We start from the raw sequence: 26,917 nt of genomic DNA, 5'->3' as shown, positions 1-26,917 counted from the left end.
CAACTAGAACATCCCATGCCAGCCTCAAGCACCAGTAACAATCTGGTTGGTGCGACTATAAGGAAAGGTGGGAGATGGGGGAGCAGGTGTGTGTGGGGGGGGTCAAGGTCATCTTAGGAGAATTCTGTAAAGAAGGGAATAGGTGGAATGTCCTAGCCTCGGATCCATTTTGAGACTTCACTAGTGTGTCAGGAGTCCCTAGTGGATCAAGACTGTGTGCAGTGGATCAGGACCTTTTGAGTAGTCTTAGGAATCACTGACACTTCACTCGCCATTCCCCATGGGCTTCCAAAAGGCTTTCCTCAACCTTCCCCACACTGTTTTACATATAGAAACTGCTGAACTTATTCCAGATGGTTCAGAATTAACTTCGCTATTTATTCAACTGTAACAGGTAATCAGGAATAGAATTCATCCATTGTATGTAACACATCTCATATCCCATGTGGGTCTGCCGGGCCCTCTACTGCAAGGCAGTGATAAGAAGTTTATTAGAAGCTTCAGAACTTTATAAGAAACACCATGTTAACAGTAAAGGTTTAAAGAAAGAATTTTCTTGGCAACAAGCCAAGGAAATTAAAAGAAAATGTCCTATTTGTTCTTTGTATAACCAAACTCCATTACCTGAAGGAAGTAACCCAAAAAGTACCCAAAGGAAAGAAATTTGGCAAATGGATGTGTTTGATTTTGCAGAGTTTGGAAAATTAAAGTATGTGCACCATGCTGTGGGCACATATTCAGGATTTCAATCAGCAACTGCTTTGAGTTCTGAAAAGGCTGATTCTGTAATTATACCTTTCTTAGATATTATGGCTATTATGAAGATACCTGTACAAATTAAGACTGGCAATGCTCCAGCATATGACTCTGGTAAAATGAAACATTTTTTGCATATAACAATATAAAATGTATTATAGGTATATTCTACAATCTTACAGGACAAGCAGTTGTAGAGAGATCTAACCATATTTTAAAAGGAATACTTAATAAGCAGAAAGTGGTAAAAAAAAAAAAAGACTCCTAGAGATAGAGTACATAATGCTTTATTAACTTTACAATTTCCAAATGCTAATGAACAAAAAAAAGCTGCTGAGAGACAATGGTTTATGGAAAAAACTGCTGAACTAAACCAGCCTATTTATTTTAAGGATGTCTTAACTTCAGAATTGAAGGCAGGAAATGTGTTGCATCAGGGAAAAGGTTTTGTCTTTCTTTTAACAGGAGAAAAAAGTTAGGGATTCCTTCAAAATTTGTGTTGGTGTTACTTTTTACCTCTGTTTTATTTGAGGTTCCTTAATGCCTATACCTCCCTTCTTCACCCCTTATCCCTCTTAATATCTTACAATACCCTAACACTAAGTAGGAGAAAAAGGTTAGAAGGAAAAGAGGATGTAGACCTCTTTGGACTTAGTTCCTTCTGATTAGGATCATAGGGTCCTTTGGGTCAATACCAATCTCAGTCATCAGGATATCCAGCAGCAGCCTTTTTCCTTCTCCAACCGGCTCTTCAAAGTGTTTGGAATCATCCTTTCTTTGTCAGAGGATCCTTGAAGCCTCCTTTCTCTCTCTGGGCTCTGGTATTTATACCCTCTCTGAGTCCTCAGAATTTAATTGCAGCTGGCAAAGACCAAGCCTGCCTTTGCCTCCCAAGTGCTGGGATTAAAGGCATGTGCCACCACCACCTGGCTGGTCACAATTTGTTAATGGTCTTGGTTAGGGAGGAAACAAATTAAAAGAGATTAGAGTTAGGAATCTTTTCTTTTTCTTTTTTTTTCCCTCTATCCTTCTTTCTCTCCTATCTAGTGTTGGGGAGAAGGGATGAAAAGAAAAAAGGGGGATATAAGAATGATTAGAGAAAAGGGTAGATTATTGAATCTACTTTTGAACTAAAGAGCATTCAACAAGCCAAAATTTGACACTGGTATGATCTTTGTATATTGATACAAATGTAAGAGCATATTTTGTTACAATATTATTTATATTATATATATATATCTGCATATATATGTTTCAACTGTTGTTTTAGATATTGTACCTCTGTGACTCATTTAAAAATGCAGTGTAGGGGCTGGAGAGATGGCTCAGAGGTTAAGAGCTCTGTCTGCTCATCCAGAGGTACTGAGTTCAATTCCCAGCAACCACATGGTGGCTCATAACCATCTATGATGTGACCTGGTGCCCTCTTCTGGCCTGCGGATGTGCATGCACATACAGCATTCAAAATAAATAAAGAAAATCTAAAAAAAAAAAAAAAATGCAGTGTAAAGTTCTAGTCCTTTTAAAAGCTACATTATGGAGGCTGGAGAGATGGCTCAGAGGTTAAGAGTACTGGCTGCTCTTCCAGAGGTCCTGAGTTCAATCTCCAGCAACCTTATGGCAATCATCTCTGATGACATCTGATGCCCTCTTCTGGCTTGCAAGCACACATACAGACAGAACATTGTATACATAATAAATAAATAATTTTTTAAAAGCTACATTATAAACTGTGTAGTATAATTAAGAAATGCAAGTTATTAGTCAGTCAATCAAACTGATGGTCATTTTAGGTACTAGTTTTCAAAGTTAAACAGATATTAAATAGCTAGAAACAAGCTACATTTGCCTATTCATATATACTATAGATAGATGGTCTTCAAAAACCTCAGAGATCTACAGAATATGACATTTAAAGGTGCTTTATTAGTAAAAAGGTTTTTTTCACAGTGAGACATGGCTCCTCCTGGCAGCACCCCTATTCTACTTCAAAGAAGATGATGGACAAAGAAGATGAAGAACCTCCATATGGAGTTCGCCTCAGATGTGCCAAGCTAGGCTCTGGGCAAGAAACTGTCCTTGCTTCAATTACTGACAGTCTGCTGTCCAAACTGGACAAGTGGGAGGTGGAAGAAGTTACTGCTGAACTTTTCAAGGAGAAAGTAAGCAGTCCTTCATAATACCTGCTTCACAGAAATGTCTATCATATCCTGGGCCAAAAGGCTGAAGATGAAGCCCCAAAAATACTGAGAAGCCTTGACTGTCCAGGCAGTAAGCTGTCTCTGTCATTTCTATATTTTTGGAAACTGCTTTCTTTGTACTTCCTGTTTACTCGGGTAACATTTATTTTTCTAAGTTCTTTTACAGGGTTAAAGACTAGATAGTTATAGTCTCACATTAAGTTTAAGTTGTTAAGGATATAAGAAAAGTATTTTAAGGTCTAAGGAAGATACCTATAGGTTGATAAATGCATGTTATAATAGAAAATGATTTAAACACAGAACTCTGAACTCATCAAGATAGGATAGCTAGAAGAGTACTTTCTCCAATATTGCCAAATACAAATGGACTGGACATTGTGAATGTAATTTTTACCTGATAATTTTCATAGTTTTTATTGTATATAGTTTATTAACATGGGAAAAGGGCCTTTTGTTAGACTAAAAGGGGAAAATGTTGGAGGATGTTTTCGTGCATTGTGTATTCAAATGCTGATTTCTGTACCCAGAGATCTGGTTGCAGTCCAGACTTTGGCATTGCCATTTCTATGAAAATCTCCTGTCTCACTGTTGTGTAAAAATTGTTGTCTATCACTTCCTGATTGGTCAAATAAAGAGCGGAACAGCCTATAGTTGGGCAGGAGAGGTAAAGGCAGGACTTCTGATCCCAGTGAAGTGGTCTCTGGGGGGGACCAGAGAGAGAGTGTGTGTTACCATAAAGAAGTCACTATTGGGAGTTACCGTGAGGACATGGAGATGCCAGAGTGAGACTCAGATGGCAGGTAATAGTCCACGTGCCTGGGAAGTAGGCCAGGCCATCATAGGTTAAAATAGCTCGATATCTGCCCAGTTATAGTGCCTGAAGTTTTATAATAAAAACAATAGGTCTCTGTGTCATTATTTGGGAGCTATGGCAGACATAGGGGGAAAAAACCTTATTTTTATAATTATGGGCTTACAGTCTGTAAAACGGCAGAAAATCTTTGCCAGCTATATATCTGTGATAGTCAATTCTGCTTGTCAGTGTGGCAGGGTCTAGACTAACCTAGCAGACAAACTCCTAGGCATCTGTGGGTCTCCTCTTCCTTGGGGGGTTGTTAGCCAGCAGCCCATGCAGGCAGGAGGAGGTGAGGCACAGGGCTCGGAACAGCCTCTGGGAACCACTTCAGCAACGTTCAACTTTCTTCAGGGAGAACAAAGGCTAGGTACCCCGCGGGGAGTGGGGAGTCCCAGGGCATGTATACATAATTGGTTAGAACTGGGCACCTCAAGGATGCTTGATTTGCATTAAACAGCATGTATATGAAGGGGAACACCACACCTAATTATCCCACAGGCAAGGGAGGGGAGAGTTAGCAGGGAACTGTGCCAAAGGCCATATATCAGACATGGTTAGGGGCATCTCTGCCTAAAGTCATTCTCCAGATGAGGTCAGGCAGAGAGTAGGAAGCCCTGCCGGGAGAGGGTATCCTCTCAGAATAGTTCTCCAAACTGGGAGGACTCCAGCCTCAAATAGCAGGGTTCTCCAATAGGCATCTGTGAGGTTGTTTCTAGAATGAATTCAAGTGGGAACACATAACCTAAATGTAGGTGGCACTGTGCCATGGGGTCTGGGACTTAACACAAAGGAGAAAGCAAGTGTTGCAGATTTTTGTATCTCTCTGCTTGCTGCCTGTGTGTGTAATGTGACCTTTACCTCCTGCTGCTCTGTGACTTCACTTCCATGATGATCTGTATCCCTTGGAACTCTAAGCCAAATAAGCCCTTCCTTTCTTGAGTATGTTTGTTTGTTTGTTTGTTTTGATTAGGTATTTGATCAAGTAATGAATATATCATCTGAAGTAAGATTAATATTTAGACTCTATAAAGAAATTTAACACTGGGACTGGAGAGATGGCTCAGCAGTTAGGAGCATTGACTGCTCTTCCAGAGGACCTCAGTTTAATTTCCAGCACCCACATGTCAGCTCACAACCTTGTGTGGTACACAGACACACGTGCAGGGAAAACAACCGTACACATACAACAATAAAAAATTAAGATAAATAAAAGAAACTCCGACATGGAGGGCAAGTGGAGCACACCTTTAATCCTAATACAGGTAAAAGAGGTGGGAGAATCTCTGCGAGGGAGAGGCCCTCCTGGCCTACACATTACATTCCAGGCCAATCAGGGTACATAGTAGGATCCTGTCTGAAGAACAAGAAAAGGAGGAGGAAGAGGGAGGAGGAGGCAGAGGAGGAGGAGGAGGACAGTAATAGGAAAAGAAAGAAGAAGATGAAGAAGAAGGAGGAGGAGGAGGAAGAAGAAGCAGAAGAAGAAACCTTATAGTTAAATTCCTGTCCAATCTTCTAGTCAATAAATGGGCTAATGAATTCTCAATGGAAGAAGTAAAAATGATTGGGAGGTGCTTCAGTTGCTAAACGGCCTACCTTGCAAGTATGAGAAACTGACTTTGATGCCGAGAAACTATATAACAATCTGGACACAGATGCATGCATTTGTAATCTCAGCACTAGAGAAACAGAAACAAGTGGGTCTCTGGTGTTCCTGCTGATGATTATTAATATTTATTATTGATTTGTCTTTTAGTTAAACAGACATTATTCCTAAACCAGCTATATACCGAAATCACCACACAGAGACTGGGATTTATTTAATTCATCTAGAGCACAAGAACATTATACCAACAGGTTCTCATGGGAGGTTGTTGTCTGGCTTCTGCATGCACACCCACATATAAGCACACATGTACACCTGCACACATGAGCATACATGGAAAAAATGACCACTGAATATTTAAAAACATGCATACACATCATTAGAATGTAAATTAAAACTGCTTTGTGACTGTCTTCCAATCCAGCCAGAATATCTATCATAGGGAAAACAGACAATGGCAAAGACTGGCAAAGACGTGGGGGAAGGGACTGCAGAGATGACTCAGGGGTTAAGGCCTACTCTTCCAGAGGACCAAGGTTTGAGTTGTGGCACCCACATAGCAGCAATACAACTCTTTGTAACTCCAGTCCCAGGGAACCCAAAACCCATTTCTGGCCTCAGTGGACAGAAAAGGTACATGGTTGTGGTGCATAGATATATGCAGGCAAAACACTCAAGCACATAAATATAATTTTTAAAAAGTTACTGCTGTGGGAAGGAGCATGTGCATGTTGCTGGAGAGGAGGCGAACTTAGGCACCAGCACAGAGTTTCCTCAAAACAAATAACAAACCTAAAAGTGGATAAATAACCTTGTTTATCTGAAGGACTAAGTCAGCACGACGAGGTGCACTTCCACATCCATGTTTATTGTCACACCATTCACAAGAGCTAAGAAACGGAACCAGCTTCAATGTCCACCAGCAGACGAACAGGTAAAGAAAATGTGCTATCATTCACAAAGGAACTTCACTAAGATACAAAGAAAAAAAAATTATGACATTTTCAAGGAAATGGGTGGAACTAGAGAGTTATGTTAAATGAAATAAGCCATATTCAGAGAAACAACATTTATATTTTCTCATATGTGGAATCTAGGTGGGGTGGGTGTGTCAGGAAAGTAGAAAGGAGACCATATGAGGAAAAGAGGGCTCTTAAGAGATTGGGGTGAAGGGATTAGAAGGTAATAGAATATGTGTCACATGGAAGCACGCAGGATATACTTAGACAGAGGAAGGAAACAAGCAAAAGGAGACAAGAAGATAGGGAAGGGAACAGGGCTGGGGCACCAATAAGAACAGAGTAAAATGGGACCCATTATTTTGCATGCTATCTTGGGTGGAGGCAGGCATTGCTCCACTGTCTCTAGGTCACAGTGGATTCTTTTCCTTCTGCTTAGTAAATGGGCAAGGTCATCTGACAACAAAGAAATGTTCAGTTTTGTCCAAGGTCCCAGGCTGACCAGCCTATCACATATTCCAAGAAGGCATTTTCTTATTAAAAGAACAAACTTGGCTGGGCATGGTCGCACATGCATTTAATCTCAGCATTCAGGGAGGCAGAGGCAGGTGGATCTCTGAGTTTGAGGACAGTCTGATCTACAAAGCGAGTCCAGGATAGGCAAGGCTACACAGAGAAACCCTGCCTCAGAAAGAAAAGAAGAAAAGAAAGAGAAGGAGGAGGAGAAGAAGGAGAAAGAGGAGAAGAAGGAAGAAGGAAGAAGAAATAAGGAAGAGAAGAATAAGAGACGAGGAAGAGAAGAAGAAAAAGGAAAGAAAAACAACAAGAAACTCATTGCTTTTGCTTTATTCACTATTATTGCATGTGTATGAATTCAAGGTGAACACGAAGGTCAGAGGACAAACTTCAGGAGCTGGTTTCATTCTTCCAAGGTGGGACCCGGTGACTAACTTCTTCGCCCACGAAGCACTCCCCCACCCCAGAACAGGGTCTCTCAGTTGTCCAGGTTGACCTGGACCCAGAATGTAGTACTGGAAGCAATCCAGCCCCAGCCCTGAGTGCTAGGTTCCTGGAATGAGCGACCCCCACCCTTTCATTATTCACCACGTAAGTGCCTGGTGCCCTCGAGGCCAAAGGGGGTATTGGATTATTTGGAACTGGAATTACAAATGGTTGTGGGCTATCACGTGGGTGCTGAGATTTGAACCAGGGTGCTCTTAACTTAAGCCATCTCTCCTGCTTGGTTTGTATCTTTTCTGCGTTTTACTGACTGTAACGAGGTAAATCACTGTAGTTCAAGCCTAGGCTTCTTATCTATAAAATGGGTTGATAATGTCTGTTACAAGGACCTGCTTTGAGATGTAAAGCTGTAACAGAGCTTGGGTTCAGTGATTCTTCAAACGGAGTTTGGGATACTGATCCAAACAGAGCATGACAACCGGCTTTGTTGCTTGTCCCACGTGGCCTGTTCCTCCTGAATTGTCAGATGCTCAGATCTAGTCATCCCTACTGTTGGGATCCGTAATCAGGCATCTCCATAGCCAGCCCCCAAGGTACCTGACAAACGGGTCATCAGGCATCTGTGAGGCCACCAGCATGGGCTTCTAAGAGGACTCGCCTCTCTGCCTCTGTCTCTATCTCTCTCCCCCACCTTGACCAGAGGCGGTCTCTGTAACCCCCCCTTCCCCTAATAAAACCTTTCACGTGGAACCAGTTTCGTGGCGTGATTTATGAACCCGCCTTGGAACTCTGCAGCACAATCCTAACAGCTACTGCAGTGGTACACAGGGATGAGAAGCTATGTATTTCTGTCAGTCCCAGCCATTACTCTGGACCAGGATTCCTCAGGCCACTTCATTAGCACGGTACCCGGAAGTCCTGGCGGCTGGACGTGATTGGCAGGAAAAAGAGAGGCGTAGCCGAAAAGAACCACTTCCGCTTCCGGTGACGCAGTGCTTTCATTTCTTCGGCTGCGGTGACTAAGATGGCAGCGCTTTGGGAGTCGCGGGCTGGCCACTGGGCCGGGGGTCCGGCTCCGGGACAGTTTTACCGCGTCCCGTCCACGCACAGCGCCCTCGTGGACCCGGCGTCCGCGCTCTGCGAGGCTCCAATCACTCGGACGCAGTGAGTTGCGCTTTACCCGCGCAGGGACTGGGACGTGGGGGCTGCGGCGCGCGGGCGGTAGCACCCGGGCCGGGCCGCGGCGCTCAGAGACCCTTTTCACTTTCAGGAACCCCATGGTGACTGGGACGTCCGTGCTCGGGGTGAAGTTCGACGGCGGCGTGGTGATTGCTGCAGACATGCTGGGCTCCTACGGCTCCCTGGCTCGTTTCCGCAACATCTCGCGTATTATGCGAGTCAACGACAGCACTATGCTGGGTGCTTCAGGGGACTACGCTGATTTCCAGTATTTGAAGCAAGTTCTCGGCCAGATGGTGTAAGTCGCCAACCAGCGGAGCGGACAGCCCCCCGGTGTTAATTCCCGTAGGTGGAATGGAGGGACCTGAGGCTTTGGGGAATTGATGAGAGCCAAACGTGAGAAATGTTTTGGAATACTTGGTGGGCACTGGGGAGGCTGGAGGTTACACGTAGATCACGGGCGGATGGGGAACCAGACCCCTTCATTGCCTTCTCAACTAATTTGCATTTAAGGATTGATGAGGAGCTGTTGGGAGATGGACACAGCTATAGCCCTAGAGCCATTCACTCATGGTTGACAAGGGCCATGTACAGCCGCCGCTCCAAGATGAACCCGCTGTGGAACACCATGGTCATCGGAGGCTATGCAGATGGAGAAAGGTATTTGCTAACGTCTTTGACCTGCTAACTTAGCACCTACAAAGTGTCTCTCCAAGTCTTTAAAGTCAGACTCTTCTACCGCGTGGATTTGAGGGATTTGACTTGGGTCATCAGGGATGGTGGCAAGTGCCTTCACTCACTGAGCCATCCTGCTTCCCCCACCTCCAGACTCTCTGATCCCAGCGTATTCCCATCTTTTAATTCAAACCTTGTGGTCCCATTCTTCAGAAATAGAAGATTAAGTGAGTTCTTTGATGTGTTTGCCCCTCTAGCTTCCTTGGTTATGTGGACATGCTTGGTGTCGCTTATGAAGCCCCTTCACTAGCCACTGGTTATGGCGCATACCTGGCTCAGGTAGGTAGTGGGCCTAGCAATGGGGAAAAAACAGAAATGAGAAGCTAATCTTGTTACTCTGTTTCCCCTGGAATTCTTCTAAGAGACAGGCTGGGCTCCTGATGTTGGGCAGCTGGTTTTGTTTGTATAAGGAAAATGTTTACATTACCTTCTATCAAAATGTGGCCATGGGAAGAATAAGCTTGTTGCAGAGTGGAGGCCTGGGACTTGCCCTTAAGAGTGTCTTAGCTGGGCATGGTGGTACACACCTACACATCTGTAGTCCTAGTGCACAAGGGGCTGAGGCCAGAACCGTGTTTCCAGACCAGCTTCCACGATACAGCAAGCCTCCATCTCAGAAAAAGAGTATGTGTGTTTGGGGGAGGGGGAAGCTCCCTGGGTAAAGGTAACTTGCTGTCAAGGCTGACACCAGCAGCCCGTGGGGGAAAGAGACAGCCAACTCCTGAAAACTGTTTTCCCATTTCTGTATGCATATGCACACACATACAAAATAAGTAAATGTCATACCAAAAAAAAAAAAAAAGCCAGCCCCCAGGCTGGAGATGAGAGGATAAGAGCACCTATTGCTCTTCCCGAAGGTCCTGAGTTCAGTTCCCAGCAACCACATGGTGGCTCACTACCATCTACAATGAGATCTGGTGTGCAGGTATACATAAAGGTAGAACACTGTATACATAATAAATCTTTTAAAAAACAAAACACCGGATTCCTTTGAGGTAATCTGTAAAAGCCTGTCACTTTGGTGTTTGTTTACATGGGTTGGAGCAGGTTACCTGCTGTTAAGCCAGTGTTTAATTTCTCCAATGTTTTGCACACCTCTGTAGCCTCTGCTTCGAGACGTTCTGGAGAAGCAACCAGTGCTGAGTCAAACTGAGGCCCGGGAGCTCATAGAACGCTGCATGCGAGTGCTGTACTACCGAGATGCTCGTTCTTATAACCGGGTAAGAGATGGACTGAAATGTGCAAGTTGTGGAGCCAGACACAGTGGCAATACCTTTAATCTCAGCACTTGAAAAGCAGAGGTGGGTAGACTGGGTTTGAGGCCAGACATAGTGATACCCTGTCTTAAAAACTAAAGTATAGCCAGGTGGTGGTCGCACATGTCTTTATTCCCAGCACTTGGGAGGCAGAGGCAGGCAGATCTCTGAAGCCAGCCTGGTCTATGGAGTGAGTTCCAGGACAGCCAGGGCTCTACAGAGAAACCCTGTCTCAAAAAAAAAAAAACAAAAGTGCAAATTCTGGGACCTGTTGTCTGTTACTTTTGTTTTCAAATGAGGGCATAACCCTCTGTTGGACCTTTGTTCAGACTGGTTATTTTCATTGCATGTTTTGTTTTCTTTCAGTTTCAAATTGCCACTGTAACTGAAAAAGGTGTGGAGATAGAAGGACCACTCTCAGCAGAGACTAACTGGGATATTGCCCACATGATCAGGTAATTGTTAAAAAAAAGAAAAAAAAAAGGAAGCTCTTGGCTTTCACAGAGCTGTCCTTCTTTCTGGGGTGCTCAACCAGAAATTCGCCAGGTGGGTGGTTTTGGAGGGGCAGCTCCTTCAGAAGCTGATGCCTTTGTACTTCATTTTTTTTTTCCTAAAATGTTTGTCTTTTTAGTGGCTTTGAATGAAATCCAGATGAACTGTCCAGAGTTGAAGCTGTACCTTCCTAAACCTGAACTTGGCTCAAAGACTTTTGTAAAATAAATCAATCCTTTGATGTGTTGATTTTTGTTTTTTGTTTTTGAAACCGGATTTTACTATGTAGCCCTGGCTTGCCTGGCAACAGAAATCTTCCTGTCCCTGCCTCCCAAATGCTGGAGTTAAAAGCCTGTGCTACCAGTGTTTTTATTTTAATGGGGTCACACCAAGAGCTCAACTTCCAAGTACTGCTGTGTGCTACCTCTGTGCTGTTTCCTTCCCTGGACAGAGAACCATTTCCTTCTTTGTGTGCATCTCCAGAGTTTGATGTCACAAGGCTTCCTCAAACATCTTAATTTTTTTTGACATAATTTTTATGAACCCAAACCTACCAATTCAGCTAGGCTAGCCAGCCGTCAGACCCTGGGGAGCCTGTCCACTACTCTAGTGCTTGAATTCTAAGTGTGCAAGCCGCAGCACAGGGGTGTTGAAGGTTGAAGTCAGGTCTTAGTACTTGCATTGCAAGCACTTGCCCGAGCCGTGTTCCATAGCCGCCTCACTGTATCTGAGGCTGGCCTCAAACTCAACAGTCTTTGTGCCTCGGCCTTGGGATTATTAGGTGGTGATGGGGCATTTACAATTTTAGCAGGTATGGGATTCTCTACATGACCCAGAAGACCCCAGACAGTACTAATTTGTAACTGCCCTAGAATGAGCTTCTATCAAGTTTATTTTGCTAACACAATTAACTAGCTTACATATTCTCTTTATTTTCTCCCATTCACTAAATTCTAAAAAGAATTTTTGTTTTTGAAGGGTGTTAATGATGGCTGCAAACCTGACTTGTTAAATACAATTTCATAAGGTATGTAGCAGAGCTACTGTGTGTAAGGTGCTCAGCCCCGAAGTCTCCACATGTAGCCGCATATTCAAGCGACAATAAGCACAAACAAGGTTTATTGTCTGTAATCCTAGTACCTGGTTCTTTGAAGAAGCATTTGTGTTCATTACAAACGCTGAAGGGGGTGGGGCTAGAGAGATAACTCAGCATCTAAGAACAGGTACCTTGCAGAGGATTTTTGATTCCCAGCACCCCAGGTGGGAATCCCAACTGCCTCTTAATCCCAGCTACAGAGGACATCTGGTGACTGGCCCCCATGAGCACCTGTACTCACGTACACACCTACACATACACATAAATAAAATCATTAAGAAAACTTCCTAAATGGGGCTGGGAAAATGGCTCAGTTTCTAGAACACTTGCAGTTTAAGTGTGAAGACGTGAACTTGAGTCCCCAGAACCCATGGTAAAGTTAGATAAAGTAGCTCAAGTATTTGTATTCCAGGTCCTCTACAGGGAGGCGGAGGGGAGGCAGAGGCAGGAAATGCTCTGTACGTTTGAGGGCCAGGTAGCCTGGCATAGGAAACAAAAACAGCCTATCTCAGGCTAGAGAGCAAGGACTGGCACCCAAAGTTGTCACTAGGACTCCCCACTTGTGCCAGCATTCACACGTGAATACACACACAAACTCCTAGGACATAGCTGAAGACCAGAGTTTAATCCCCAGACCCCACAAGTTGGTAGGAGACTTTGAGTTGTCCTGATCTCTTAACAGCATGTGGCGCCTATGCTAAACACAATAAAATGAGCCGTATCCCCTCCCTGGGGTGGTAATAATTTGGTTTGTTGTTTTTTGTTTTGTTTTGTGAGACAGGATTTCTGTATAGCTTTGGGTGTCCTGGAACTCAGAAAGATCTGCTTGCCTCTGCCTCCTGACTGCGGGGATTAAAGGTGTGCGCCACCACTGCCTGACTAAACCTTGGTCTTTAAAAATGGAAAATTGTAGTTCTCCGGCATGATGCTCTCCAGACCCTTTCTAGAATGGCAGAATGGCAGATAGCTGCAGACAAATACACACAAGAAAAATCTTGAGCTTTCAAGTGGGAACTTTTGACATACTTGACCTCAACACAGAAAGTTGTCAATAAATACGTTTATTGATTAAACTGAATTATTAAAAAAAAAAAAAACACAAAAACCTTCCCTCTACTACTAAGCCATGCAGGCAGAGTCGACAAAGACACCTTGCTTGCCAAATCCACTGTACCATGATTGTAAAAAAATAAAAATTACGCATCCAAAGTCAGTGTGCAGAGGCCAGGAACCCAGCTCTGCTAAGGCTGTGGCTGCTACAGAGACGACCAGAAGGGTTGGGTTGTAGACTGAGGTGACCACAGTTCTCCAGCTTTCTCAAAGGCAGGAGGTTGGCTCTCAAGTGCAGTCTGTCAAAAAAAAATGGCAATGAGCAAAAAGCTGGGGAACAGAAGCCAGGTGGATTCTCAGTTCAGACCTCCAATGCCATGGCTTCAGAGCTGACCAAACCCCTGGGACCAGTCCTGGTCACTATGTTACAGTATGCTGGGAGTTAAAAAAACTTCGAGGAGTGATGAGTGGTAACAAATTCTACACCTGTACCGCCAGGTCATCACATCTTGAACATCTCCCAGTCTATTAAAGCCTATTAAACAGGGACACATAGAAAAAAGTTTATAAATCCATTTCCTCTCATTTTATTTAATGTTCCACTTATGTACATTTTGAAGATGAACCACTTACAAGCGTGTGCAGGTTCCTCCTTGGTTCACAGGAGGGAACATTGCTGAAAGCTCAGGATGGACAGAAGGGTGTGGCTGGGAGAAAGGTAGACTTGGTTTTCTGTTCTTTCCCTCTGCGGTACAGTACATTTTGGTTTATCACCACGAGGACAGCATTTTCTTAAAAAAACAAAAACAAAAACAAAAAAACCATGCAAATTGTAGAAAACTTTTCCTTGTAGTTGGCAGTGAAAAATAAATATTCATGTCTTTCTCTGTGCACACCTCTATGCTTCTTTCTTTCGCATCAGTTTCCTCTCTAAACATTGAGAGAAACGGGAAAGCCACATGTAAGCACAAGTTCAAGCGTTCTTTGTAGTTCAACAGTTAACACGCCAGTTAGTACCTGTGCCGAGCAGGTGCGCCGTCAGGACATGCTGCCTGGCAGGTCCAAGCTCAACAGAGCAGGAACTACGATGGGGGCTTGCTGATGAAGACAGGCTAGGAATGACTTCCACTCAACAGTGATCACCTCACTCAGTGCCTCTTACTTGCTAGGGGACAAATGTGTGCCATTGTCTCCCAAGTAAAGGATTGTGAAAATCAGAAAAGGGGTCAAAGGTCACAGAACAAAAAATTGTTTCTGTTGTGTTTTGGAGGAGAGTGGTGAGGAACGAAAAATCTATTCCGGATTTATCAGGGTGGTTCATGCATTTTTTTAAAGCCACAATTTTATATCTAGAGTTGCTGTAGAAACCAACACCTCTGGAGAAGGAGGGGAAGGGAGGAAAAGGAAAGAGTTCAGTGGGATTCTTTTTCATTTTCATTTTTATATAAAAGTGTTAAGACCACAATGAAAAAAATTATCCACATAAGTGATAAACCAGTTTGTGAGCTACATATTTTTCTTTCCCATCTGCAGAAAAGTTCTCACATTAACAATGATTAGATAGTATCATGCCCAAAGACATTGGCCACACAGTACAACAAAACCCAGAAATACTATGATACAATTGAGGTAAAAGGGGAAACAAAACACAAAGGATTGTTTTCCTAGATTTTGTCAGAAAAATAGCAAACACAGTGATTTAAATTAAAGAAGGTCACAGAAATCTGTTTTCAGCAGAAGTGAGCACACAATGGCCACCTCGGCTCAGAGTGGTCACCACCGCACTAATAACCCACAAATTCACAGGAAGTGCCAGTCAATGTCAGGGGAGTGGTGGCATAAAATTAAAAATATAAACCAAGTACCCCACTGGTACCCCCCTTTCTCTAAATCCCTCTACCCTCCCTCAACCTTCCTACCCGACTCCATATGCTCTCATAACCCTAGCACCTAAATCTCCATCAGCTCTAGGTCAGCTTCCTCAAAGCCATAGAAAGATTCCGTTTCACTTTCCCCCTCAAAGAGCTGGTGAAGACTTTCAGGTTCAACTGTCTCTTCAGGAGATGATCTGGGTCGGAGAATGGAAGCTGAGGGCTCCTCAGACTGTTCTCCACTCAGCTTCAGCTGCTCCTCCAGGGAGGCAATGAGCTCCTCCTGCATGTCAGCGTTGCGTGTAGGTGAGTTAATGTTGCCATCAGGACCTGGCAGAACACTAGCCACAAGGAAGGACCGCTGAACTAGCTCTGGGGAGTCCCTAATGACACCCAGCACCTCACTCAGCCAGACCAGTACCAGCTGAAGCAGGACATCAGAATCACAAGCAGCATCTGCCATTTCCCGAGCCTGTTCCTTCCACTTTTTATGCAGGAAGTTCTTAACAGTTCGTTTGATGCATACATCTAATGGCTGGATTTTGGAGCTACAGCCTGCAGGGACCACTGCAGGCAAGGTGCTAGAGGCACTAAGCAGGGCCAGTACCTCTTCTGACAAGTGGGTGCGATGACAGTCCATCACCAGCATGCCTTTGCTGTGCTGACAAGCTGTGTGCTTCTTCCACACAAGGGTTGACCAAAGTTCCATGATCTCATCGTCACTGTAGCCACTCTCTTTGGCCTCTAGCAATATAGAGTCTGGCACATTAGCAGGCCGATTCACTTGTCCTCGGTACAAAACCAGGGTGGGCAGGACAGTGCCATCTGCCAGGATGGCCAGCACTACATCACACCAAGGCTCCCCTGTGCCCACTGTCTGCAGAGCATTCTCCTTCCGGTCATCACTGCTCAGTACCTCTGTGTCCAAGAACAAGGAGATCTCGTCAATAGCCACAATCATAGACAAAGGTAAGTCCTGATTGTGAATCTGCCGCTGCACAAACTCAATGAAGAGTTCTGCATTTTCTGCTACATCCTTCGGTAACGTGTGGGCTACAGCTCGTCGGGCGTGGGGAGTAAGGTGGTGCCGCAGCATGAAACGCACAGCCCACTCATAGGAGATCTTAAATCCCCCTTCCAAAGAGCGTCCGATTTTGGTGGCCTTCTGAAACAAGGTCTCCTCGTTTACTGGCAGCTGCTGCTCTCGCTGGACCAGCACCCACTCAGCCAGTTTCTCTTCGGCCTCAAAGCTGAGATACTTGCCTTCTAAATTCTCTCCCTGAGAGGCCTGGAAGCGTCGAAGCCAACGACGGATCCGACGCTGGGGGTTTCGAAAGTGTTCAGCTGCCTGTTCCGTGTTGCAGCACAGGGCAAACAGTACTACCCGAAGCTTCTTCACGGACAGCTGCTCTTTCTTGCCAACCCCACTGCCACCTCCGCCACCAGATGCGGGTTCAGGTTCCTGAGTGACAGGGCTTCCCTCATCCTGTTCATCAACATTCAGACATTCAGCTTCCTCTGCTCCCAAGGGTGGCAGGGCTGAGGGCTGAGGGTGAGTTGGGGTTGCTGGTGGGGTTGTAGTTGAGGCTGGTGATGGAAGTGCCTGGACCGTGGGCACGGCAAGCTCTGGAGGCTCTGCGGGGGTGGCTCCTACAGGTTTCACAGTGGCAGCTTTGTTAGGGAGGAGGGGAGGTGGAAGATACATATTCTTCACGTTCAGGTCGGACACTCGTTCAGGCGTCTGGCCAGGCCTAAAGGAGTCAAGACGGGGAGCAGAGAGCAGAAGCATCACTTAATCTTTGGAATTTAAATAATAGTATTAGTAAGAGCAAACATTGTGCAAAGCATACGTTAAATCATGAGATGAGTGTTACCTTGAGTGAGACATCCAATTGAGCCCTAGAAAAATAAGATTAAAAAAGGGGGGAGGGGAGGTTAGTTCATTGAGAAAAAAAACAAAAAGCATTCCATAGACATATCTTGAGATTTCAGCATGCTACCCACTGATAGGCTCTTATGGGGCCAGCCTTCCCAGCCTTCCCAGCTTAGAATGTTTGTTTTTTGTTTTTGTTGTTTTTTTTTTTTTTTAGACAGGGTTTCTCTATGTAGCCATGGCTGTCCTGGAACTCTGCTCTGTAGACCAGGCTGTCCTTGAATTCACAGAGATTCGCCTACCTCTGCTGGGATTAAAGGCATGCGCCACCACTGCCCAAGCCTAGAATGTTTACAGTCTGGTGTACTGTGTATTTAAATAGTCAATGAGTGAGGCCAGAGAAAGATGCTCCTGGCTTACATAGTATGGTATCTTTCCCCCAAACCCAGTTTTCCCCACTTACCCCGTGGTAAGATGCTGCTAGATCTGTGAGAGGGGTTGAACACTAAGTGCTTGGCCATGGCATCTCCCACAGAGGTAGCAAAGGTACACGAAGTGCAGGCCAACTTGATTCCACTGGGAGGGGTGGAGAAGGGGAGGAGGAGCAGATTAGATACATTTGGCAGTAACACTGAATACAGTTAAACTTTGAGGCTCACTAAAGGGAGTATTCACATGACCACTCCACAAAAGAAAAGATGTGCTATTAACTACAAAGCACCAAGAAGTAGTTTATTACCTTACAGAATTTTTAAACAAAGCCAAGTACTTGGGGCTCTTCCGTGGAACATGATTGCTAAAAAAGACACAAGAAGCACAGAGTTACCAGCCATGACAATGTCCCAACAAAAGAAATGCCTTCTCAATCCAAACCAGTTTGACAATCAGGCTTCTCAAACTTTAATATAAACACTAAATAACCTGAAGATCAATTACAATCCATGTTTTAATTCAGGTCTAGAATGGGGCTAAGATATGTCCCCTGGAGGCCTGCTTTTTTCTGAGGGGAGGCTAAGGTGGCAAGGGAGACTGGAGGAAGCGGAGGGAGATGAAACTGTGGTCGACTGGGATGTAATATAAGAGAAGAATTAAAAACAAACAGCATTTCTAAAAAGCTCCCAACCAATGCTTGGACTACACTTGCCAGTAGCAAGACCCTAGGGGGTGATTTGGAGCACAGACTAACAAAACCAAATGAATACAGGTTTGCTCTTTTACCTTCTGAGAAGAGATGGACAAACAGCTTTAAAAGTTGAAGAAACAAACAAAACAAATGGGAGGTAATGAACTGAGTTTTGGACTCTAAACTAGAAAGTGAAGACCAGGATGCACAGGTCCTGTTTGATCGTGACTTACTTGATCATGTGATTGGCATAGGCTCGAGAGCAGCAGGTGCTGTAGCGACACAGAGAACAATGCACATAGGTAGGGAAATGATTGGGGAAATCTGGGATCTCAAAGCTGCACTCCAGACAGGTCTGCCGGCCCATGACGCTCCTGTCAAAAACAAAATTCCATTACTGTCTCAGGTATCGTCAAATCATAGGATTCTGACCACTGACAAAGATTGTATCTAACTCCCTAGGCTTTTAGGAAATACCCTACACAGACAGTCCCCACCCGACTAGCATTAGGAATAAGGCACTGACATTTTCCTAACAGCTCTCTTCTGGATGCTGCGTTGAACAGGAGGATAAAGGAGGACAGGCAGGGGGTCTGTGGAGCTCAGCGGCGCTGCCTCTTGCAAGGCGCTACAAGGTGTATCATTTGAAGACACAGGAACAGTTCGTGGCTGTCCCCGGGAAGCCCGGATTGTCACCTGAAGATCAAGGAAGAACAATTAGATAACACTCACAGTAACCTCAGGGTTCTGCCATCTCTACTCTTGGCCTCCCTGGGTCTGTGAAAGCAGCTCTGACGGCTCTTTACCTTGGTGCCTGGTTTCAAGCCTTCCAGTTGCTTAGGTTTACGGAAGGTTTTATGATGCTGAAGTTTGTGTTCAATTTTGTCCTTGGCAAAGAGAAACTGTAGCCGGCATTTGTTGCAGTGATAAACATTTCTCTTCTGAAGTGGAGAAAAACAAACAAAACAGACAAAAGTCCCTTAAAGGTTCCTAGTGAATCAATGTCAACATCATTCTTTCCTTCTTTCTGTTAAGTTTTTTCTTGTTTTTTTGGTTTTCAAGATAGCATTTCCTATGTGGCTGTGCTGGACTCACTTTGTAAAACAGGTAGACTGGCCTCAAACTCAGAGATCCACCTGCCTCTGCCACGGCCTGGCTTCTGTTTAGCTGTGGGTTTTTTGTTTGTTTGTTTTTTTAAATTATTATTTATACAGCATTCTGCCTGCATGTGTGCCTGTGCACCAGAAGAGGGCACCAGATCTCACTATAGATGGTTATGACCAACCATGTGGTTGCTGAGAATTGAACTCAGGACCTTTGGAAGAACAGTCAGTGTTCTTAACCTCTGAGCCATCTCTCTAGGGCCCCTGTTCAGTATTTAGCAAGAGAATAAGAAAAGAACCATTTATCATTGAGAACCATCATCTCCCAGCCCTAGAAAGTGAAGGCCAGGATGCACAGGTCCTCAGTCACCAAGTGGAGCACTTGGACCAATGACACAAGCTTGCTTGCCCCTATCATCTCAGTACTGCAGACAGTACTACCTATTCCTGGATGCATACCAGGCTGGCCTCAAACTCAGATTTCCCTGCCTCTGCCTCCTGAGTGCTGGGATTATAGGTGTGCACCACTATCACCCAGCTTCTTTTCGATTTTTAAGACAGAGAAATAGACATGGTTAAGATGTCAAGGAAACAACAAAGGAACTCAGAATTCTAATTTGTCTTAAATTCTGGTTTGTCTTAAACGCTCACTCTAACAGATTCTCTGGCCTCTTTTCACTAACCATGCATATGCACAGCCACACAGCAAAGCTTATTTTTTGTTTCTTTTTTTCTGATGCTGTTAGGGATACAAGCAAGAAGCCGAGGCCCTCTTTATGCTAAGCAAGCATCCTATTACAAGACACTCTCCAGCCACACACTCCTTTAAAGGTCACAATCAAAAGATAGTACTCCTATCTGTACTGTTGCTTTTTATCCCTTTTTTAGGAGGTGGAATGGGGGATCTTAATCTATCGATATATGCAGATGTTTTTGAGACCATAGGCTGTTACAGTTTGGTTTCCACATAGAAGAGAAGTATGAGTGAAGGAGGCACTTGCTGAAAGTGAATGTGTGGCCACGTGAACGTGGAACACACAGCACTCATGATGTTCTCCTTCCTTATTTCTCTTACAAACCTTCACTCTCCTCTAGGAGGTTCTTTCTTGTAGTATGTTTTTATTTGTTTGTTTGCTTTTTTAAAGACTGTGTAGCTCAGGCTAGCCTGGAACTTATTCAGCAGTCCAGGCAAGCCTCAAATAAATGGCAATTCTACTGCCTCAGTCCTGAGTGCTGCGATTACTGGTGTAAACCACCATACTAGTCTTTCTGTAGTATTTTAAAACAAGGTTATGTCTATTCCATATTGTAAACAAAATACAACAAAACCAGAAGCCCCTCCCCCCGCCTCCTTGCCCTGGATCAACTGTGACTTGCCATCTGTCCTCCTCTGTGTAAGTGAACTTCTTAGGTTGTCTCCATTTACTTTCTCAACTTTCTCAAGTCCTTTGTTTCTCCTAGATCCCTACAAGCTCTTAGTGGTTGTTCAATAAAGGGTCTGTCTCTGGTTTCTTTCTAGCTAAACATTCCTGGCACCTCGGCCATTCTCATCACACCTTTTCTTCAAAACACTTCTTTAAATATACTTGGCAACAAAATTCCTACTAAGACTATGGTGGTTTTGTGGATAGAAACTTCAAGTACCTCTAAGCCTTATTCTTGACCCATCTGGAGGACTATACACTTAAAAGAAAAAAAAAAAGTCTAAAATCAGCTGGGGTGCTGGAGAGATGGCTCAGTGGTTAAGAGTACTATCTAAATATTCAAGTAAGAACAAAGGATTGCTTGGTGCCTGATACCTGGTGCCTCATGTAGTGCTGCTGGAATGCATTGCCATTTTTGAAGACTTTTAGGCAATACGGGCAGAGCAAATGCCGAGTATCTTCATGGATCATCCGAAAATGGACATCTACCTCTGAGTAGAGGGAGGAGCGATACTGACACACCTGAGTTGTGCAAGAAGGGAAATAAGAATAAGAGTGAACAACTGGAGCCATACAAAGAGGTAACAACAAAGACATGGGAGAAGTATTCTTAAGTGCACAGGTATTATTGTTCTGGTTTTGTAATGGAGATCTAGGTCGTTGGTAAGTTTAGCTGTGCCAGAAACAGTAAAGGACAGCAGAGTCTGAGAACAACCCATATACTCTAAGCAATAAAAACATCCTCTATCCTGGGAGGGAAGCTGAGGAGACAGACTCCCTCAGTATGCACAGGAGTCCCCTGTCTAGGTGTTCTCTTCTAGAAAGCCCTAACTACATGGACTGTGCTAGAGCTCTTTCCATATTTCTTGAGAGCACTTAAATGGAAGGTGTATAGTGGGTATTTAGGAACATCCACTAGTGGGTTCTTTACGATTAGTTTGAAAACAAAATGGCTACAATGCTCTGGAGAAAAATATAATACCTGACAAACATAAGGCATCTCTCCAGGTTTATGAGTGTCCTTCATGTGCTGAAGAAACAGCGGCTCACTCTCAAAGGCCCACTCACAGATCTTGCACTTGGCTGTAGAAGAAAAAGAATTGAGACATGCACCTGGACATAAGATCATTGCCCCTAAGATCCTTTCTGACCCTGTATCTCCACTTCCACCTACCAACAAATCGCATATGTACAATAGTTGTGCTAACATGTGCTGCTGACGACCACTAATGTCCTTGTGTCTCTAACTTAGGCTTTTAAAGAAAGCTCTATTCTAGACTGTGAATTATTTGCATTCAGTCTCTCTACTTCTAACCTGAAATCACACTCTGCTTTTACCATTTCCTACCTCTCCTCTTTCTAACTCAATACCCACTGTTGTCTTCATTCAGTAACCCAGGAACTGTCACCTGTTATAATGGGCAAGAACTTGGTTGAAACCCTTACAACTTACTACTGCTTATCAGCTTCTAATGCCTACAGCATGGATCCCTCGTTACTGAAGGATCTTTTTTTAAAACTCTACATGACTTTATGCCTGTACCTAAGAACACAGACTCTCGATAATTCATAAATATCTACTGACTACCCATGATGTATCAGAAGAATTTGTTCTGAAAAGGCTGACAAACACTAAGAGATTGTTTGCTTTTTTGTTTTTGTGACAGGGTCTGTCTACACAGCCCTATATGGCCCGGAACCTACTATGTGCAACAGATAAACCTGGAACTCAGACATTGCTCTGCCTCTGCCTCCCAAGTGCTGGAACTAATGGTGCGCATTACTATGTCCCGCTGAACAGACATTATGTCTGCTGTATCATTTCCCTTCCATATGGACAGACTCAAGATAATTACACTCTGAAACTGGACAATTAGTCAAGTTTGATTAAAAGGATATAATTCTAAACTTTTGATAAAATTTTTAAGTGCTTCACATTTTGAATTATAAAGTATGCCTAGAAAAGGGGCCATATTTATTATGTTATTCTTTGTTCACTGGTCTTTCAAGTTTCTGCAAATATAGACGATATAGACTTAGAGTTTTAAGGATTTATCAGACAACAGCCCACCCCCTGAATCTTTCTGAGCCCTTCCTATATTTGAAACTCTGAAAGGTTAACTATTATTTTTGTGAAACCTGGCCACAAGATCTTTTTCCCTCTTGGAATTATCTTACCCATAACTGCTATCATATAAGGCATGTTTGTTGTTTTGAGATAGGGCTTAGCTTGAACTGTTTACCTCTGCCTTCTAAGTGCTGGGATTACAGGCACAAGTCTGTAAACTTAACATTAGTACTGTCTTATCTCACACACTATAATTATGTAAGCTCCTATACTTAATACAGTTTTTGCATTTTCAACAAAACTGGCAATCTTTTAAAAGACATTAGAAATATTCTGAACAGGAAGGGAGAGATGGCTCAGTGTTAAAATGTTTACTGCTTTTGCAAAGAACTGGAATTCAGTTTCCAACATCCACACTGGGCAACTCACAACTAATTCCATCTCCAGGGAGATCTGATGGCTCTGGCCTCTGTAGGTCCCTGCCTAGGAGCAAGTAGACACAAGACACAAACATAGATACACACACTCCTAAAAAATTAAAATCCTGAATCAGGGCAGCGGCAGCACATGCCTTTAATCCTTAGGATTAAAGCCCTTGGGAGACAGAGGCAGGCAGATCTCTGAGTTCAAGGCTACCCTGGTCTACAGAGTAGTTCTAGAACAGCCAGAGCTACACAGAGAAACCCTGTCCCTAAAAGTCATGAATGAATGAATAAATGAATAAAATCCTGAACACCGGCTCACATCTCAAAATAGAAACTCAATAGAAATGTATATTTTAAACAAATGACTTCATTATTCTAATTTAGTATTGGCTTCCTATTTTGTAAGATATGTAACTGTAACATTCTAGCTTACTACCTATTTCATTAAAAGCACTAACTTAATGGCAAGTACTTTAAAATCAGACTGGAAAGAAAACAGGGAAAGCACTCCTTTAACACTATTCACCTGCATACAATGAGCTCTCTGCTCGTGCCAGTCAGTTAGTGAAGAAAAGGCAGACCCCACCCCTCCGCCAGAGTTTGAGTTTTCAAACTTACTAGTAGATTCATAGGGACTATGAACATTTTCCAAGTGGCACTGGAGTTGGAAGGGGGTGGAGAACTGGCGGTAACAGTGCTGGCAGATAGTATGACCATCCACCTCACCATTTTGCTGATCAAGTTCTACGTGGTGTTTCATATGGTTCATGAATCTGTAGCACAGTGTGAAGAGAAAGTACAGAAAACAAAATCAGCTGTCTTTGAGAGATAGAATAGTTATGAACAAACATTATTTGCTCCCCTCCTCCAACTTCCTCTATTTGGAATAGTCTTTTTCTGAGCCCAGAAAGATGGATTCTTTTCAAATTCTGTGCATGTATGTGTGCCTGGGTATATGGGTATGTAGGTATGTACTCATAGGAGGCCAGAGCTGGAGTTACAGACAATTGTGAACCACCTAATGTGGGGGGCTGGGACTTGAACTCAGGTCCTCTGTAACACACTTTTTAACTTCTGAGCCCTCTCTCCAGCTCCAGATAACAGGTTCTTTCTTTTTAAAATAACTTATTTATTTTTATTTTATATGTACAGCTGTTTTGCCTATATATTTTATATGTGAGGGTGTGAGATCTGGGAGTTACAGACAGTTGAAAGCTGACATGTGGGTGCTGGGAATTGAACCTGCGTTCTCTTAACCGCTGAGCCCTCAGATAACAAGTTCTTACACCTAAAACAGGTTCTGTGCAAAGGTCTTCCATACTCAAACTCAAAAGTATCTCTTATTACTATAATAAAATAATTCAACAGTATTATATACTATAAATTCTAACAAGACTGCATCAAGCCAAGCGGTGGTAGCATACACATTTAATCCTAGCACTTGAGAGGCCGAGGCAGATGATCTCTGAGTTTTGAGGCCAGCCTGATCTACAGTAAGTTCCAAGACAACCAAACTACACATAGAAACCCTGTCTCGAAAAACCAATAAAAGAGAGAGAGAGAGACTGCATCAGTGTCAATATTTTCCAAAAAGAAAAGCTTAACTATGCAAGAAAGCCTGTCTACTGTACAAGGTAGGCTGTGTCATGCTTACCGAATGTTGTTTTTTAGCCTTTTGGTACAATGAGGGCATCGGAAAGATGTGGCAACCTTAGGAAAGCTTGTGAGCTGGGCTACTTTGCCCCCATCCCGTCCATAGTAAAAGTCATCAACCAGCATAATAAGTTTGGTCTGGATGGCATCTCCAGCATTCTCATTTGGCTCTGGTACTTTGGTAGGTGGTGAGAGAGCAGGAATAGGTAAAGAGGAGGGCGTGGAAATAATGGGGCCTGTCTTCTCAGGGGATGAGGGCTTTGCTGCCGATGGGACGCTGGGCTCTGCATCGAGGGACTTGCCTTTCTTCTGGTACTCAACCATTTCGGGGCAGCAGTACTGTAAAAGAAACGACATCATCATTCCACTTACCTGGCACCAGGATGAGTTAAATATGTTTGGTCCAACAGTCCCTAGGAATGATTTGCTAATATAGGCTATAAGGGACATGTTCTTGGGACACTGGGATCTCATCTAAGTTGTTCAGGCTAGCCCACTGGGATCTCATTTAAGTTGTTCAGGCTAACCCACTAGATTCACAAAACCCACCTGTCTTACTCCTCTGGGTAGCTGGGACTGTGGGCAGTCATCATCCAGCTTTCCTTAGTAGTGCCAGAGTCCACATTTCTCTTTTATATGTCCACACAGCCCCGAGCACTGCACCTTTTATTGCTCCCCCCCTGCATGTCTTCAGCTTTGTACTAGAAATCATTTGACCCTGAGCTCTCTAGAGAAAGAAGTTCCAACTTCTCCATTTGGACTGATACCAGAAAGTTTTAAGACTCCAAAAAAAGCAGGAACCAGGTAGGAGGTTTTCATCTTCCCAATGACAGACAGTTAAAACTGGCTGGTTATCAACATTGCTTGAGGTCTTATTGAAGAAATTTGCTGTCCTATGAGATCAAATCTACCATGCTAAGACAGTGAGTGCTTGACCACCTATCAGCCATCTCACAAGTATTCATCATGTCTCCAGTTTACAAAGCCCTTTTCTACAATAGACCAAAAGAGAGAATAGCTTTTAAAGTTCCCAAGTCAGTTTAGGCATCTGCTTTTCACATGCCCAGTATCAGAGGAGGTAGAAGAGGCCACTCAAGCTGGATCCTTATCATAGGTGGTATCACTTACACACATGTGACCTCTCAAAGCTTCAGTGACACGGAACTGAGCATTACACCGTGGACATATTTTCCGTCCACCGTCTTGAAGGTCAAACACTGGCATGGAAGAGGTCACTGGAAGAGGGAGAATAATTGTTAAGATTAATACAGCAGACTGGAAAGACTGCACACTTCCTGAGAAGAAAGCCAAGAGTGAAGAGCAAGCATGAAAAACCATTGTGTGCGAGGCACACTCCTTTCTTTGCTCTAACTCTCCGCCAGGCTGACAAACTGAAGCCCAGAGACCATTTCAACCAGCAGTCAGTTTCTATTTTGACTTATGAGCTAAGAATGCCTTGTTTTGTTTTTAACTATAAACCCCAATTAAGTAGAGTTCCTTTTTATCCCCTCTCCCATGTATGGTTTTTGGAGCTGTTTTCATATAGCATCTTTGTGTAATCCAGGTTAACCTTGAACTCACGATTAAGCTGCCTCCAACCCCTGATGCTGGGATAACAGGAATGTGCCATGTGACTGAGAGACATTTTTCTTTTTTAAGACTGTAATGGAGTGCCAGTACTTGGGAGGTGGAGGCCAGAGGGTCTGGAATTCTGGCAGCTTGGTTTGTATATCTAGTCACAGACCTCCGCCTACACAGGAGGGCCGTTTTAAAACACAACAAAAGTAATAAATTGTGACACTATGATATACAGAAAGAAATACTCTAAAATTTAGAGACCATAAATTTGGTCTCTTTTCAGTGCTAAAAGAGACCATAAATGAAAGAGACCATAAATTTGTAAAAGAGTTGGGGGAGGTATATAGGACAGTTTGGAGGGAGGAAAGGGAAGGGGAAATGTAATTGAAATACAATCTCAAAAATAAACAAAAAGGATTTCTGGAGAGAAAAAAATTACTTCCTTTTAAAACCTAAACAACACACCATCGTATGAACAGGACACATTTTGTTTATCATTCATGACTTGATGATGACTTGGGCTGTTCTGACCTTTTACCTATTGTAAATGATGCTGCTGTGAGCACCAGTGTTTGTTCTAGTCGCTGCTTTCAATTCTTTTCAATATATACTCAAAAGCTGAACTCCTAAAGCATACGGTAATTAAAAGCATTGTT

The 26,917-nt window shown here is 43.6% G+C and overlaps 2 protein-coding genes across 5 annotated transcripts in view; one reads left to right on the top strand and one right to left on the bottom strand.

The window, feature by feature from the left end:
* The first annotated feature begins 8,310 nt into the window (after positions 1-8,310).
* Positions 8,311-11,244, top strand: Psmb4 (proteasome 20S subunit beta 4). Its single transcript, XM_021648084.2, has 7 exons — positions 8,311-8,499; positions 8,606-8,812; positions 9,028-9,174; positions 9,447-9,528; positions 10,353-10,469; positions 10,872-10,960; positions 11,137-11,244. The coding sequence occupies exons 1-7, from the start codon at positions 8,360-8,362 to the stop codon at positions 11,147-11,149; spliced, it is 795 nt and encodes a 264-aa protein (XP_021503759.1). The 5' UTR covers positions 8,311-8,359; the 3' UTR covers positions 11,150-11,244.
* Positions 11,245-13,706: 2,462 nt separating this feature from the next.
* Pogz (pogo transposable element derived with ZNF domain) overlaps positions 13,707-26,917 on the bottom strand; it is a 41,475-nt gene continuing 28,264 nt past the window's right edge. For all 4 annotated transcript variants that reach the window (XM_021648094.2, XM_021648096.2, XM_021648095.2 and 1 more), the window contains 12 exons: positions 25,812-25,918; positions 24,685-25,022; positions 23,649-23,803; positions 21,520-21,620; positions 20,913-21,059; positions 18,817-18,951; positions 18,537-18,706; positions 18,244-18,384; positions 17,627-17,683; positions 17,351-17,463; positions 16,889-16,913; positions 13,707-16,765 (listed from right to left, as the gene is read on the bottom strand). In XM_021648094.2, the coding sequence (XP_021503769.1) occupies positions 15,094-16,765; positions 16,889-16,913; positions 17,351-17,463; positions 17,627-17,683; positions 18,244-18,384; positions 18,537-18,706; positions 18,817-18,951; positions 20,913-21,059; positions 21,520-21,620; positions 23,649-23,803; positions 24,685-25,022; positions 25,812-25,918 (3,161 nt within the window). In that variant the 3' untranslated portion in view covers positions 13,707-15,093. The remainder of the gene's footprint in view (positions 16,766-16,888; positions 16,914-17,350; positions 17,464-17,626; positions 17,684-18,243; positions 18,385-18,536; positions 18,707-18,816; positions 18,952-20,912; positions 21,060-21,519; positions 21,621-23,648; positions 23,804-24,684; positions 25,023-25,811; positions 25,919-26,917) is intronic.

The sequence above is a fragment of the Meriones unguiculatus genome, chromosome 10 (genome assembly GCF_030254825.1).
Source record: "Meriones unguiculatus strain TT.TT164.6M chromosome 10, Bangor_MerUng_6.1, whole genome shotgun sequence".
NCBI classification, from domain to species: domain Eukaryota; kingdom Metazoa; phylum Chordata; class Mammalia; order Rodentia; family Muridae; genus Meriones; species Meriones unguiculatus.
This window is presented reverse-complemented; position numbering and strand designations above follow the sequence as displayed.

Bases quoted from the DNA above. Each gene is read 5' to 3' on its own strand.
- Psmb4 (XM_021648084.2), top strand. From the start codon at position 8,360: ATGGCAGCGCTTTGGGAGTCGCGGGCTGGCCACTGGGCCGGGGGTCCG. The intron at 9,175-9,446 runs GTATTTGCTAAC...TTGCCCCTCTAG, and splicing joins GGCTATGCAGATGGAGAAAG to CTTCCTTGGTTATGTGGACA. The intron at 10,470-10,871 runs GTAAGAGATGGA...GTTTTCTTTCAG, and splicing joins ATGCTCGTTCTTATAACCGG to TTTCAAATTGCCACTGTAAC.